General features: G+C 35.9%; 1 protein-coding gene across 5 annotated transcripts in view; it reads right to left on the reverse strand.

The window, feature by feature from the left end:
- Window positions 1-16152, reverse strand: part of c13h11orf54 (chromosome 13 C11orf54 homolog) — a 92993-nt gene that overhangs the window by 51067 nt on the left and 25774 nt on the right. For 2 of the 5 annotated variants that reach the window (XM_067407639.1, XM_067407641.1), the window contains exon 1: window positions 14892-15113. The exons of 1 other annotated variant lie outside the window; for it this stretch is intronic. In XM_067407639.1, coding sequence (XP_067263740.1) covers window positions 14892-14997 — 106 coding nt within the window. In that variant the 5' untranslated portion in view covers window positions 14998-15113. Of the gene's footprint in view, window positions 1-14891; window positions 15121-16152 lie in introns of those variants that run through there. 2 more of the 5 variants (XM_067407640.1, XM_067407638.1) reach the window with 2 other exon arrangements.

Raw genomic sequence — 16152 nt, forward strand, 5'->3', positions numbered from 1 at the left:
TAGATGCTTTGTCTTCAGTCAAGACTTAGAGAAACTTGTTCATGCTTTTATCACCAGCAGGGTGGATTATTGTAATGGGCTCCTCACTGGTCTTCCCAAAAAGTCCATAAGACAGCTGCAGCTCGTACAGAACGCTGCTGCCAGGATTCTGAGCAGAACCCGAAAACATGAATACATCACACCAGTCCTCAGGTCCTTGCACTGGCTTCCAGTTGCATTTAGAATTGATTTTAAAGTACTGTTGCTTGTTTATAAATCACTCAATGGCCTAGGACCTCAATACATTGCAGATATGCTCATAGAATATAAACCTAACAGATCACTCAGATCATCAGGATCAACTCACTTAAAAATACCAAGGGCTCACTCAAAGCAGGGAGAGTCTGCTTTTAGCTGTTACGCCAGCCGCAGCTGGAACCAGCTTCCAGAAGAGATCAGGTGTGCTCCAACTGTAGCCACATTCAAATCCAGACTCAAAACACATCTTTTTACCTATGCATTTGCTGATTGAGCACTGTGCTATGTCCGAACTGTTTGCACTTTATTTTATACATATTATATTTTTATTCTTTAAACTCTTTTCCTGTTTTTATTTCATTTTTAATGTATTTTTATACCTTTTATGTATCTTCATGATTCTGACTTTTAATGCATTTTAAATCCAAATAGCAAAATTATCTGTTTTTACTGTTATTTCTATTCCTTATGTTCTATTTTTCTTCTTCTTCTTTATGTAAAGCACTTTGAATTACCATTGTGTATGAAATGTGCTATACAAATAAAATTGCCTTGCCTTGTCGAATAAATTCTCCTCCCCCTTCACATCTGTCACAATAGTTTTAATTTATGTTTTACCTTTGCAGTTTAAATTAGGGATGCAAGATATATTGGCCACCATATTGATATTGGCTGATATATGTTCAGATAAGAAAATTAGGCCAATATATTAAAGTCAGTAAAAATGGATTATTTCCTTTAGCTGATACACTTCAAATGCGTGCTGTTCGCCATGATGGTTTTGAATTGCTGAAAATATGATTGGAATCACTTTGAAAAAGAAAATATACAGTTAAGTGTAATTATAACCTTTTATATACCTTTTTTTAGGAAAATAATTGAAAGCGGGGGGAAACTCACATTATGAAATAAATGTTTTTCTCCAAAACATGTTGGCCACAATTATTGGCACCCTTTTATTCAAAACTTTTTGCAACCTCCTTTTGCCAAGATAACAGCTCTGAGTCTTCACCTATAATGCCTGATGAGTTTGGAGAACACCTGACAAGAGATCAGAGACTTTTCCTTCATGCAGAATCTCTCCAGATCCTTCAGATTCCAGCTCCATGATGGTGCTTCTTCTCAGTTCACTCCACTCATTTTCTTTAGGGTTCAGGTCAGGGGACTGAGATGGCCATGGCAGAAGCTTTATTTTGTGCTCAGTGACCCATTTTTGTGTTGGTTTTGGATCATTGTCCTGATGGAAGATCCAACCATGGCCCATTTTTGGATTTCTAGCAGAAGCAGTCAGGTTTAGATTTTTTATCTGTTGGTATTTGATAGAATCCATGATACCATGTATCTGAACAAGATGTCCAGGACCTCCAGCAGAAAAATAGGCCCACAACATTAAAGATCCAGCAGTATATTTAACCGAGGGCATGGGGTAATTTTTATCCATGTGTGCACCAAACCCATCTGGTGGGTTTGCTGCCAAAAAGCTCTTTTTTTTAGTTTCATCTGACCATAGAAGCCGGTCCAGTTTGAAGTTCCAGTCTTGTCTGACAACTGAATATGCTGGAGATTGCTCTCATCCAGAAACTGAGGATTTTTCTTGAAACCCTCCTGAACAACTTGTGGGGATGTAGGTGCTGTTTGATAATTTTTTTAGGCTTTTTGAGAATCAAGACTCAACTAATCTCTGCAATTCTCCAGCTGTGATCCTTGGAGAGTCTTTGGCCACTCAAACTCTCCTCCACACTTCACATTAGGACGAATTAGACACACGTCCTCTTCCAGGCAGATTTGTAACATCTTTAGTTGATTGGAACTTCTTAATTATTGCCCTGATAGTGGAAATGGGGATTTTCAATGCTTTAGCTATTTTCTTACAGCCACTTTCTATTTTGTGAAGCTCAACAATCTTTTGCTGCACATCAGAACTATATTCTTTGGTTTTATTCATTGTGTTGAATGATTAAGGAAATTTGGCCTCTGTGTTTCCTCATGTTTATTCTCCTGTGGAACAGGAAGTCATGGTTGGACAATTTCATGTTCATGATCACCCTGGTGTGCTAAAATATGTAAATATGAATGGGAATATACTTCAGAGATATTTTACTCATAAAGAATTTCTAGGGGTGCCAATAATTGTGGCCAACATGTATTGGAGAAAAACATTTATTTCATAATGTGAGTTTCCCCCCACTTTCAACTGTTTTCCTTCAATGAAAGGTTAGAATTTTGTGAATTTTTTTAATGAAAGATCAAAAGGATAAACAATGCAGATTTATTTTCACAGCCGCCTTTGCTCATAATTACTAAGGGTGCCAATAATTGTGGAGGGCACTGTATCTAATTTATCTCAGTAGTAAATAGCTTCAGATACCGGTGATCATCTTTAGCTTCAGCACATGCAGCTCAAACAGCAATGCACAAAATTAATAACTATGATTGGGACTGTCAAATACATTACATTATAATGAGAACACTACTGTAATAAAACATTTTGAATTATTTGGGTTTAGTTGCTGTACAATGTGTTGCTGGAAGAGCACATCCACAACAGGAGTTACACATTCTGATTAGTGACTACATAACTTAGTTCAAGTTCACTACATCATTTTGTGCAGATATAAGTTGTAATATTATGTTTATGTTGTATAATGTCTGATTATTCTCATAAAGGATATGTTTCATTGAGTTAATTAACCCGCTAGCACAGTACTTTTATTGCTGTATTAAAAAAAAAAAAGTATTTATTTACCACTTGTAGTACACTTGGACCTGAAATATGGGTTCAAGTGTACTACAAGTGGTAACTAAATACACTGTTTAATACAGAGATAGTATCTTAAAAGCACATTTTTGTTCATATTCATGGTGTCTCAAAATAGCACAGTTGAGTACACTTAGATGTTCTTAAGTACTAAATAATAATAAAATAATAATAATAATAATAAAGAAGTATTACTAGTAGAACTAAAGAAGAATTTTAGTATTTTAAATACAAAATTAGTCCACAAAAATAGTGCACTTTTAAGTACATTATGGAAGTATACTTTTTTACCACTTAGGAGGCCAAAGAAGAGTAAAATTAATTTTAAAAGTTATAGAATCTTGCACTGGATTAAACTATAGGCCTACTGTATATGTTTCTTCTTGATATTGATAGTGAAGTGTCTCAAATATTATATCAAAATTTGAAATAAGATTTATCGGCCAATATATTATATATATATATATATATATATTATATTATATATATTATATATATATATATATATATATATATATATATATATATATATATATATATATATATATATATATATCGGTTATCAGCTTTCAAATTTATAGAATTATTGGTTATCCAGTATCCATCAAAATTTTTTACATCAGTGTATCCCTAATAAATCATACAGCTCACATATTTCAAAAGGGGATCTTGCTAATTTCTTAAATGATGACGCTTTTAAGGGACACATGAGTGATCAGAATATTACAAAATAAAAATAAGATTTCCTCTGTCCTCATTTTCTTTCCTTGCATCCATCCCTCACATCCTAAGGATTCAGAGTATGAACTGCTTAGAACGTCACGTGTTATTTCATAAATACTGTAATTAGGACATGACTTGAATGCAGCTTTAGGCTCAGGAACACTGATGTCAGATAGCACACGTAGGTCTCCAAGAAAATTTTTAAAGAGCGTTTCATCTGGAAATATCTGTTGCGTACAAATCTGATTAATATCTTTTAAAAAGCAGTTTTACATACATTCATATGTATGCTAAATCATAAACATTTTAAAGACGTTTTAATATGTTTTTAAAGACGTCTATTTCTGACAGAAGTCTACTTACACCAGATGCGTTTTGGTCGATCGGATCACGAGTGGACGATGCTAAATACAGGAGTAAATGGGGTCTAAAACGTTTTGAGTTTGTCCACTTTTGACCACTTCCAGAGGTAGTCGAAAACGCATTCGATCAGATTGCTTTCATAGTGTAGATGCTCATGTGGTCAAATATGTTTGAAAAGCCACAATAGACTGCCTACGCTCTGCCTAGCGCTAGCCAGACAGGATTTAAACTTTGTTGGCTGAAGACCCAAGTTTGGATTGAAGATGAAAAATGTACCAAGCAAAATGTTCTCCCACCATTCCTGATTTCTAATCAGTTAATTATTATGGAAGCTCAACTTCTATAGGAATTAATTGAAAATGCTCACTCTGCTCCGCACCATTATGAATGCCCGTGCAGCCATGCCATTTTACTTTTGCTTTCAAATCCCTCCGCTCCCGTCATTGGTTATGTTTATTATATTAATATGTTTCACATTACAATCATTATATGGTTTGAGGTAAGATAGCCTATTCTCTAATGTATTGAACAGTTTACCATACAGATTGAAAGCGTGAATGGTCTCTCTCCCTCTCTCTCTGGAAGTCAGTTGTAGTTATGTGTTCAGAGCCCCAAGAGTCACCAAGGGGTCCCCCAAGAGCTCATGAAATGACAGCTTGATTTTTACAGCGCACATTCTATCAGTTGTAGTTCTGGCGCCTCCATCCCAATACTGCACAACTTGACGTACATTTGCATCACGTTAACGCAGTGGTAGAGTTACACTCACGGGACACTGCACTTATTCGCAATCACAAAAGTTCATTATTTGCATGTGCTTTAAAGCCTTGCAGGTTAAACATTTCATCTGCGTGTTGTTCAGACATGCGCTTTTTCTCAGCGCGTACACCCGAAGCGCGTGCACACTAAAAGCCTGTCAAACAGCGCTTGATTACTTCATCTTTCACATCTGATTGTGCTAATACTCTCAAATACACACAAGGTTTACATAAACAGCTGGTTATGTCTAAAGTGAAAGTAATCAGTTGAGAGAAAATCGGATGCGAGTCTGTATGTTAGATGTGTGCAGGTCTTAAAGTGACAGCAGCCTATTAGTAAACATGCAGCCCCTTGTCCTTAAAGTGATAGTTCACCCAAAAATGAAAATTATATCATTATTTACTCACTCTCATTTTGTTCCAAACCTGTATTAATTTATTTCTTGTGCTGAGCACAAAAGGAGATATTCTTAGAAGAAGGTTACCCATCAACTCTTTGGGAAACCAAAGAGTTGATGGGCCCCATTGACTTTTAGGGTTGGGAACAGAGAACCGGTTCTCATCTGGAACCGGTAGTGTTTTTTTAAACGAACCGGAACCGTGCAAGATTTCTAAGTTTCCGTTCCGAAAACGGTTCTGGTGTGATGGGTGGTCGAAGTGCGGGGAGCGTATCCTTTCATAGAGACGTCTCACATCATGAATATTATAGCATTGAATGCACTGAAAAGCCCTCGCGTGACGCTACTCATAAACGCAAGATTTCAATAGAGAGAGAGAAAGATCGCCCCTGTATATTAAACCTTTGCCAAAAGTAAAATCGCAACATTCAAACCTGCGTTCGTGCTGCCGTTGATCTGAAGAGAGTTGTAATGTGTAAGTTATATAAACAGCTTCACAGTCTTTTCAAAAGCACAGTATCGGGGGGCGCTACTGAGCAATGGAGGAGTGAGACGTGTTTTACATAGCTCTGGTAACTTTTCTTTTATTAATACACTAAACACCTGTATATCCGACTAAAAGTGCTTTGGAGTGACATAAGAAGATACAAGCAAGTGGGAAACTAAACATAAAAGGAGAGAACAATGTCAAAAAAGGGAAAATCCAAAAAGAACGACCAACAAGAATTAGGCCTTGAGCAAACCTCGGACTTAACTGAGACGATGGAACCCGACCAACTGAGTGAGGAGGCGGACCCACCAAACCGAGTTGTTTTGGCCGCTATTGCGGCGTTGCGAAATGAAATTACCCAGATTAAGGATGACATATGCGCCACTATCGATGCCCGTATAGAGACGGTGTATACTGTGCTGAGAGGTGAACTGGCTACAGCTAAAGAAGAACTGCAGTCCTCCATTACGATCTTGGAGAAAACCGCGACCTCGCATGCTAACACTATTGGAGAGATGGAGAAGTACGCTTCACACCAGTCGGACGATGTCACTGCACTTCAACGTCAAATCACCCGCCTGAGTTCTGAAGTGGAAAAACTAACTGAGAAATGCGAAGACCTAGAAGGGCGCTCGAGGAGACACAATATCCGGATCATCGGAGTCCCTGAGGGAACCGAGGGACCCAGACCGAGAGACTTTATCGCCGGGTTGTTACAAGAGGTGCTATCCCTCGATGAGAAGCCTCTCATTGATAGAGCCCACCAAACCCTCCGGAGGCGGCCTGAACCTCATGAGCCACCAAGACCCTTTGTACTGAGGCTACACTACTTTCACACGCTTGAGGACATCCTACGCAAGGCAGCAGCGGTGAAACAGCTTCTTTATGGTGGTAAAAGGATTCAAATTTTTCCGGACTACCCGCCTACAGTAGCTAAAAAGAGGGCACTATTCAATCGCGCGAGGGAGCTGCTGCGTGGCAAACCCGGGGTCAAATACGGCCTCCTCTATCCTGCTAGACTCCTGATAACCCATAACGGCACACAGATTTCATTCATAGTTGCCAAAAAAGCGGAGGAATACGCCGAACGCCTCTTGACACCGGGCTCGACTGAAGTGAGACAGAAGAACGCTTAAACTGATGCAGTCACGGCTGACGCGGAGAAACAAGATATTTAGAGAAATGTTTTTGTTTTTTTTGTTTTTTTTTTTTTTCTCTCTCTGGTGATTACAAGTTAGCTTTTATGGCTAGCGCTAACACAACACTAACTGTTTTCTCTCCACGTGAGTTACACATTTATACACACACAACTGATGCCTCACTATATGCAAATCCTCCTTTCTCATTAGAAGAAAAATTGGAAAATGTTATGTTCCGCCTCATACAGATTGAGGTTTGCACTGTTATTTACTTATTCATTTTCTTCCTTTCTCTTTTTCTCATATTTTATCTAGAGCCCTGATAATTGTTCAGCTAGTTCTTTAAACTGTGGAAAGGGCTCACTGTTATTGAAAGGTACTCAAAACGTTATTGCCTCCGTTGGAGTTACAACTTAGTTAAGGTTTATTTATTTTTTATATACAGACGATTCAAATTCCTACCCTGGAGAAAATATTATTACAGTTTTCCTTCTTAGTTATAGATATTAGGTATATGGGTATTTGTATGTATGGGTGCATTGTATGAACCTGTGTATACGTTTATATTATGTATGTACACCCATGAATACTATATTACTATGGCACTTTAACTAATTGTATGTATGTATGTGTGTATGTATATGTGTGTATATATATATATATATATATATATATTTTTTTTTCTTTCTTTTTTTTCTCTTTACTAATCTACTTAAACACTTTATCTAAGTTACCAAGCAATGTGATCATAGATAGGAGTCAGCATCAGGCCACCAGAAAATGTGGGGAAGTTACTGGTTTGTTTGTTCTTACTTCCTTAAAGAAGGCTCGCGCCACATTCACTTCGAATTGGCTAGAGTAGTTTCCTTTTCATTTGTTTTACTATGGGGACTGGGCTGACCCTGATAACGGTTGTGGGACGTACCTGGGTAGAGGGGAGGGGTGGGATAGGAAGGCCATTCACTCAAATCCTACACATTGATAATTGTACTGCTGCGGATACTGTACTGATCACATATTCCAGATGTATGATAGTTTAAATAATCACACCAGAGGGGTGAAGGGTCTCACATTTTCTAGTTGGAATGTACGTGGTGTAAATAACCCAGTTAAGAGGGGTAAAATTCTGACCCACCTAAAATCACTGACCTCAGACATTATGTTTCTACAAGAAACTCACCTGAAGAATGGCTCGCATGGCAGGTTAAAAGCAAATTGGATAGGGGAAGTTTACCATTCAAACTTTTTATCCAAAGCAAGAGGTGCGGCCATTCTACTGAGAAAAGGTGTACCCTTTTTACAGAAAAAAACAATCACTGATAAAGAGGGCCGCTATATTATAGTGATTGGTGAAATCCATAACATTTCCCTTACCCTAGTAAATATATATGCTCCCAACATAGATAATCCTATATTTTTTCAGAGGGTTTTTTCACTGATACCAGACATTTCACAAACACATTTGATAATAGGGGGGGATTTTAATACTGTCCTCGATACATATCTTGATAGGTCGTCCACGAAGAGACTCCCAAGGAATGCCTCTAGTGAATTTTTAAATATGTTCATTAATAACATAAATGTACTGGATATATGGAGAGCGATGAACCCTACAGGCAGGGACTACTCTTTTTATTCACCTGTACATAACTCATACAGTAGGATAGACTACTTTCTGGTGGATACCAAACTCACACCGTACACATTAAATGCTAAATATCACAGCATAGTGATTTCAGATCACAGCCCACTCACTTTTTCGGTGTGTTTAGATCATGTAGATAAGCCTCACACCTCTTGGAAATTGAACCCACATCTACTTACTGAAAATAAATTTTGCAAATATTTAAAAGACTAGATTTCTTTATACTTTGAAATAAACGACAACCCTGATATCTCTCCCTCCATCCTCTGGGAAGCATTCAAGGCTTATATAAGAGGCTGTATCATCTCGTTTGAAGTTTCTAGGCGAAAAATAAATAGGACTAAATTAAAAGAATTAGAAGATCAAATTAAATCACTTGACATAGAAAATGCACACTCCCCCTCTATTATATTGCACAAGAAAATAGCAACACTTAAATATGAATATAACGAAATTATCTCTGCAAAACTAAGTAAAGCATTCCTCTATACTAGGCAAAAATATTTTGAATTTGGTGACAAACCACACAAATTACTAGCTAGACAACTTAGAAAAATGGAAAATGATAGAACGATACACAAGATAAAAGCCCACAATAATACAATACTTACTAAGCCTAAAGATATTAATGACAGGTTTCTTGAATTTCATGCTGATTTGTATACCTCAAAGACCGCTTCAAATTCTGTAATTATTAATAAATTTTTGGATAAATGTGAACTTCCCAGACTAAGCGAGGAAGATTGTGATTCCTTGAACTCCGACCTCACAATTGCAGAGGTTCGGAATGCTATTGCCTCCCTAAAGAGTAATAAGACACCCGGCCCTGATGGGCTTCCAGCGGAATTATACAAAACATTCAGTGAGAATTTATCACCATACCTGTTGAAATTATATGAACATGCCCAGATACAGGGTAATTTACCCCCCACCTTAACTGAGGCTGTGATAACATTAATTCACAAAAAAGGAAAGGACCCACAGGAAGTAGGCGCTTATCGTCCTATTTCCCTCCTTAATGTCGATGGGAAATTGTTTGCCAAAATATTAGCTAATAGGCTGAATCCTCTATTGGGAAAACTAATCCATATGGACCAGACGGGTTTCATACCAAATAGGAGTGCTACTTTTAATCTTAGACGTCTTTTCAATATTATATATACAAAGAGAGGTCCACCCTCTGATCTTGTTATACTTACACTAGACGCCGAGAAGGCATTTGACCAGATTGAGTGGTGCTACTTATTTGAAGTTCTCAATAGGTTCAATTTCAGAAATAAGTTCCTGTCACTAATCAAACTCATTTATAAGAATCCTACGGCTCAAATTCTAACAAACCGGACAATATCCTCCCCGTTTAGCTTACATAGAGGGACAAGGCAGGGGTGTCCACTATCCCCTTTAATTTTTGCATTAGCTATCGAACCTTTAGCTCAATGTATTAGAATAGAACCCCAGATCTATGGATACTCCACCAAAGACACAAATAATAAAATTTCATTATACGCAGATGACATCCTTTTATATATAACGAGGCCCCAAATTACCATCCCTAACCTTCTCGACAAAATTAACCTGTTCGGGACCTTTTCGGGTTAACGGATCAATTGGTCTAAAAGCGTTTTAATGCCGGTTCAAATGAGTGACTTATCAGACCTAGATCATTTTCCATTTACTGTCTTTCCAGAGAAATTTACCTATTTGGGTATAGAAGTGACGAAGCAGTATTCATCTCTATTTCAGGCAAACTTCCCCCCTCTAATAGAGCGATTGCAGGCTAAAATATCATTTTGGGACACGCTCCCAATTTCCTTAATTGGAAGAATTAATGCTATAAAAATGATTTTCCTCCCACAATTGCTATATTTATTTCAAAACATCCCAATGTTTCTAAAAAAATCATTTCTTAAAAATTTAGATTCTTTAATAGTTCCTTTTCTGTGGGGACACAAGGTTCACAGAATAGGTAAAAAACATCTTTGTAGGCCAAAACCAGAGGGGGGATTGTCATTCCCAGACTTTTTACTATATTATTGGGCCTCAGTAATTAAGATGTTTACCTTTTATTTGGACACATCAATACCAATGTCTGATTGGTTAATGCTGGAGCGGGAAGACTGCCACCCATATTCTATGGCCGCGGTCCTACTAGCTCCGGCAGTGGTTAATAAGTCCCTGTATAATAACAATCCTATCATTCATAGCATGATTTGTACCTGGAAACAAATCAAGACCACCTTTAATCTTAAACCAATCTCTCTTCTGTTACCCATCACTAGAAATCCCACATTTGCCCCCTCCAGCCTGGATGGAACCTTTTCTATCTGGAGTGAGAGGGGTGTCCATTGTATCGGTGATTTATACATAGGAGGCGTCTTTGCTTCATTCACGCAACTACAGAGAAAGTATGACCTGGGGAAAAATAATTTCTTTCGTTATTTACAAGTTAGGGACTACATTCGTAAATACCTAAGAGAATTTGAGACTGAACCAGAGTCTAAAATAGATGATTGTCTGAAATTGTCTCCTAGCGAAAGTAAACTGATATCCCGTGTCTATAACAATCTCTTACTAATAAGCTCCCCGTCAACTGAAAACTATAAAAGAAAGTGGGAAGAGGAATTTGGTGAATATATTTCAGATGATTTATGGAAAGACAGTCTTGAAAATATACATAATTGTTCAGAAAACACAAGACATTGTCTTATCCAATTTAAAATTATACATAGGCTTCATTATTCAAAAGAGAAACTACATAGCATATACCCAGAAGTGTCACCCATGTGTGATAAATGCCACACTTCCGTAGCAACACTTCTCCATAGCTTTGCTTTATGCCCAAAGGTTCAATTGTTCTGGATTGATATATGCCAACGCTATCTCACGACCAATTCGTACTTATTCTACGAGGTGGCTATTTCGTATAAATTCATACGACCTCACTCGTGCGAATTCGTACGATTTGTCTAAACCCCAGTGACGGTTAGGTTTATGGGCGGGGTTTGGGGTAGGTCATTCGTATGAATTCATACGAATTTGTCAACTCGTAAAATACATACGATTTAGCAAAAAACGTATGAATTAGTACGAGTGAGGTCGTATGAATTCATACGATTTAGCCACCTCGTAAAATACGTACGAATTGCCGTGAGATCGGGTTGTATATGCAATATTATGTCTGAGGTCATCAATACTTCAATCGAACCCGAGCCCCTGTTCATCATTCTTGGAATATCAGAGACCTTCAGAGAATTGAGTGTTGCACAACAGCGTTTTCTCTCTTATTGCTTCATAATAGCAAAGAGATTAATCCTCATCTTATGGAAGAATACAACTGTACCTACTTCTAAGATGTGGTTAGAAGATTTAACTAATACACTTCATTTAGAAAGGATAAGATATACGCTGAGAGATAGGCTTAACTTATTCAATAAAATATGGAAACCCCTCATATCATATCTAAAAACTACAAATCCAGTGCAACAGTCCGCATCCTAGCACACGATATATGACAATGCTAATGGTTTTAGAGTGAGGGTCTCTACGGTGAAAGGTGGAGATATATTTGGGGGGGGTTGGGGTAAGGGGGTGGATTGGGATGAATAGGGGGTTGGGATATTGTGGGAGATCGTGGTCAGTCTGGTGGTGTTTTTTTTTTTGTTTTTTGTTAATGTTGTACTACTATAAGTTTTAAATCACCTTTAAGTTAACCATTTTTTATTTATTCTTTTTCATTCTATTATTATGTTTTACTTTTTGAATTACTTATAAAAAAAAAGGCTCTCAGAATGTACAAGTGAATTGTATGTCAAATCACATGCTTTAATAAAAAGACGTTTAATTAAAAAGCACAGTATCATTATTTCGGTGTGACAAATGGGCCTATTCCAATTATAACAGAAGTATACAAAAGTTTATTATTTAGATAGAAACGCTGATGTTTATGTATAATAAATTACCTTCTGTTCTGAAAATGACGACTGTATCGATTGCATTGCCACTAGGTGGCAACAAATTTACTGTTAAAAATGTGTCTATCAATGAATCATTCTGTCAGAAACAAGTCTTTATGAATCCAACTTACATATTCTGTTTCACCTGTCTGACATCTTCACCATCTTACATGTGTGTTTAAGCATCCTTTCTAATTTGTGGTAACACTTTAGGCCTATAAGGTTCATTTATGAACTAACCATCAGTAATACCTTTGTTACTGTATTTTTTAATCTTTGTTAATGTTAATAAAAATACAGCCGTTAAGATTTTGTTCATGTTACTTCACAGTGCATTAACTAATGTTAACAAATACAACCCTTGATTTTAATAATGTAAATGTTGAAATTAACATTAACAAATATTATAAATGCTGTAGAAATGCAGTTCATTATTAGTTCATGCTAATGTAGTTAACTAATGTTAAGTAATGAACCTTATTGTAAAGTGTTAGCGAATTTGTTGAGATTAACAGTTTGTTAAATTAATTTTACACAAAAAGGACTGTTTGAGTTGAGTATTGTGCATTTTCCCCTTACTACTATTTTTTAATAGTTGTTTAATTATTTTAATGGAACCGGAATCATTAGGCAGAACTGGAATCGGAATCGGAACCGGAAAATTTCTCATGATTCCCAACCCTATTGACTTTCTAGAAGGAAAACTATATGGAAGTCACTGGGGACCAGCAACTGTTTGGTTGCCAACATTCTTCAAAATAACCTTTATGTTCAACAGAAGAAAGAAACTCATTCAGGTTTAAACTTGAGAATGAGTAAATGATTTAAAAATTTAGATTTTTGGGTGAACTATCCCTTTAATGTTAATACATTTATTATTGTTATCTTTTTCCGTGTCCATCTGATCTGCTCATTTTATGTCATTATTTAAGTATTTAATATTGTCCGTTTTATACATTTACATTTATTTTCTATAAGACGATACTGTTTATCTTAAGTAGGGCTGTTCAACGATAACCATGGTTATCATGTACAAAATAAGAGTCTGTGTTTACGTAATATATGTGTGTTTGTTTTGTGTATAATTATTATATATATATATATATATATATATATATATATATATATTTATATATTATATATATATATATATATACACACACACACATACATGTATACATTTAAGAAATATAAGCATGTATGTATAAATTATATATTTATATTTTTATATATTTAAATTATATATAAATGTAAATATTTGTAATTATATTAAGAAATATAATATATCTCTAAAATATATACATGTATGTGTGTATATTTATATATACATAATAGTTATACACAAAACAAACAAACATATGTAAACACAGACTCTTATTTTGTACACGATAACCACGGTTATCGTTGAACAGCCCTAATCTTAAGATATTTTATTTGTAGTTATTTGTTTTGCAATTTTGGATGGTGCTTATTTCTTTTAACCAAAAGCAATTAAAGTGGTTAGCTTGTTTACAGTAAATACATTATTTACTGGTTTATTTAGCTACTTTTCAGTACACCACATTAAGTATGCCATTCAGTACTGTAAGTCTTTGAATATTAAAGTGAAAATGAACACCTGACCACTCTTGTGGGTTTGCTACTCTGTTACAATTAAAAATCATAGAAAGGTAAAAACATGCCAGGCAGACATTAGTATGTGAGTGCAAACATGATGTTGAACCAGCATCACATTTTGATGTTGATTAAATGCCATTACCATTGTTTTTTGTTTTTGTTTCTCTCCCTCTCTCTCTTTCTTTAATGAAATTTCAACATTATTAATAATTGCGGGTGCAAAAGTGGTGTTGATTCAATGCAGTTAACGTTGACGCATTAATATTGATTTAGCATTGTTTCAGTGGTGCTTGCTATCTGGGATCCGAATGTTAAAAATGTAAAAATTTAATGAAACACACAGAACAGACCTGAACCGGAAGCGATGCAACCTGTTTTATAGAATAGTTGTTGCGCATAACCCTTATTGGAAAGAAAAGACTATCGCAAATTTCGTTTCATGAGGACTTTAAAAATAAATGTTAGCCATTGATTTTTCAATTCTTCTGACTTTTATTTAGTAGGATTTTGTTTTTAGAGAATTATTGTTTGAGGCCCTTAATTTCTTTCAAATAGCCTACTATATCAAACATGATGGTACGTCTGTTATACACAATACTATATACATCTTTTAGGATTTTTTGTTTTTTTACTACTGCGCATTAAATTAGTCTGCTTTAAATGTTCGTAAATATCAAAATGATTAAAAATAGTCATGTTGAACTTTGGACTCGTGTCATTTGATTTTACTCAAGCACAACGAAAGAAACAGTTAGCCTATAATACATACAATATCCATATAAATGCACACTTTAAAAATACGATTATTACCCTGACATAATTCCTCGAGATTCGGAACATGCAGCTGGAACTTTTCGGTCTTGCTGGAGTTTGCCATTCGTCTCGGTGTGTGTAATATTCTGTCAGACAGACTCATAAAGTGTATTCGACATCGGCTGCAGCGAGAGTTGCCGCTTACAGTCGCTTCTTCTTCTTTTTCTTTAGGGTTTAACGGCAGCTTGCAGTCATTAACGTTGCACTACTGCCATCTTCCGGGTTTATTTTCCTGTAATGTCCATTACATCATATTCTCTTCATCAGTCCAGTCCTTGTTAAAAAAAAACAAAAAAAAAAAAACACTGCAAACACTGCTTCTGCCCTGTTCATTCTCACCACTTTCCAGTATTTCCTTCATTTCTGTCTCTGTTAGACCAACTTTTCCTAACTCTTCCATCATCATTTTCTTCTGTGTTTTAATATTGTCTGTAACTCATAAGCACATGCTCTATAGCAGTGGTTCTCAACTCCAGTCCTCTGGACCCACTGCTCTGCACATGTTGTATGTCTCTCTTATCTGACACACTCAATTCAGTTCATGCAGACTCTCCTAATGAGCTGATGACCTAAATCAGGTGTGTTAAATAAGGGATACATAAAAAATGTGCAGAGCAGTGGGTCCCGAGGACTGGAGTTGAGAAACACTGCTCTATAGTTTCTGAAACGTAACAAATAGCCACAAAATCCAGTTGGGTGCTTCCTTATAGTGTGCCATACAAATTACTGTGACCTATCATTAATCTGGTCATGACTTTTTCTTTTTTTCTATTCCCTACCCACATTCTTTCTTTTTTTTTTTTATTGCAAGTTTGAACAAGAACAACTTAAACATATCAATATAACAATGTATGACATCAAACATAAATAATAAGGCAAATAAATGCATGAAGTTAAAATAAATAAAAAATAAATAAAAATACAGAGGTAATAAAAACAATTTACGTAACATTCATCAAATCATTATACGGATTCATAAATTTGACACTTTTTTGTTGTTAATCTTTTTTAGTGTTTTAATTAAATAGTTAAAATCACAGAGAAAATGGTTTAATTTGGGCACTGTTGAAGAAAATTTACATTTATGAACGTGATATTTTGCCAACAAAATAACTACATTCCCTATATATTCTATATTTTGTTTACAATGTGAAAAGTAACAGAATTTCCCCTTTCAGTCAGTCTCGCCTGGGAGCCAAATCACCTCCAAGGATACAAAACAAGCCAATGGGAATTGGCCTGTGAGATTTACATGCCG

This window comes from Chanodichthys erythropterus, chromosome 13 (assembly GCF_024489055.1).
Source record: "Chanodichthys erythropterus isolate Z2021 chromosome 13, ASM2448905v1, whole genome shotgun sequence".
In the NCBI taxonomy this organism is placed as follows: Eukaryota; Metazoa; Chordata; class Actinopteri; order Cypriniformes; family Xenocyprididae; genus Chanodichthys; species Chanodichthys erythropterus.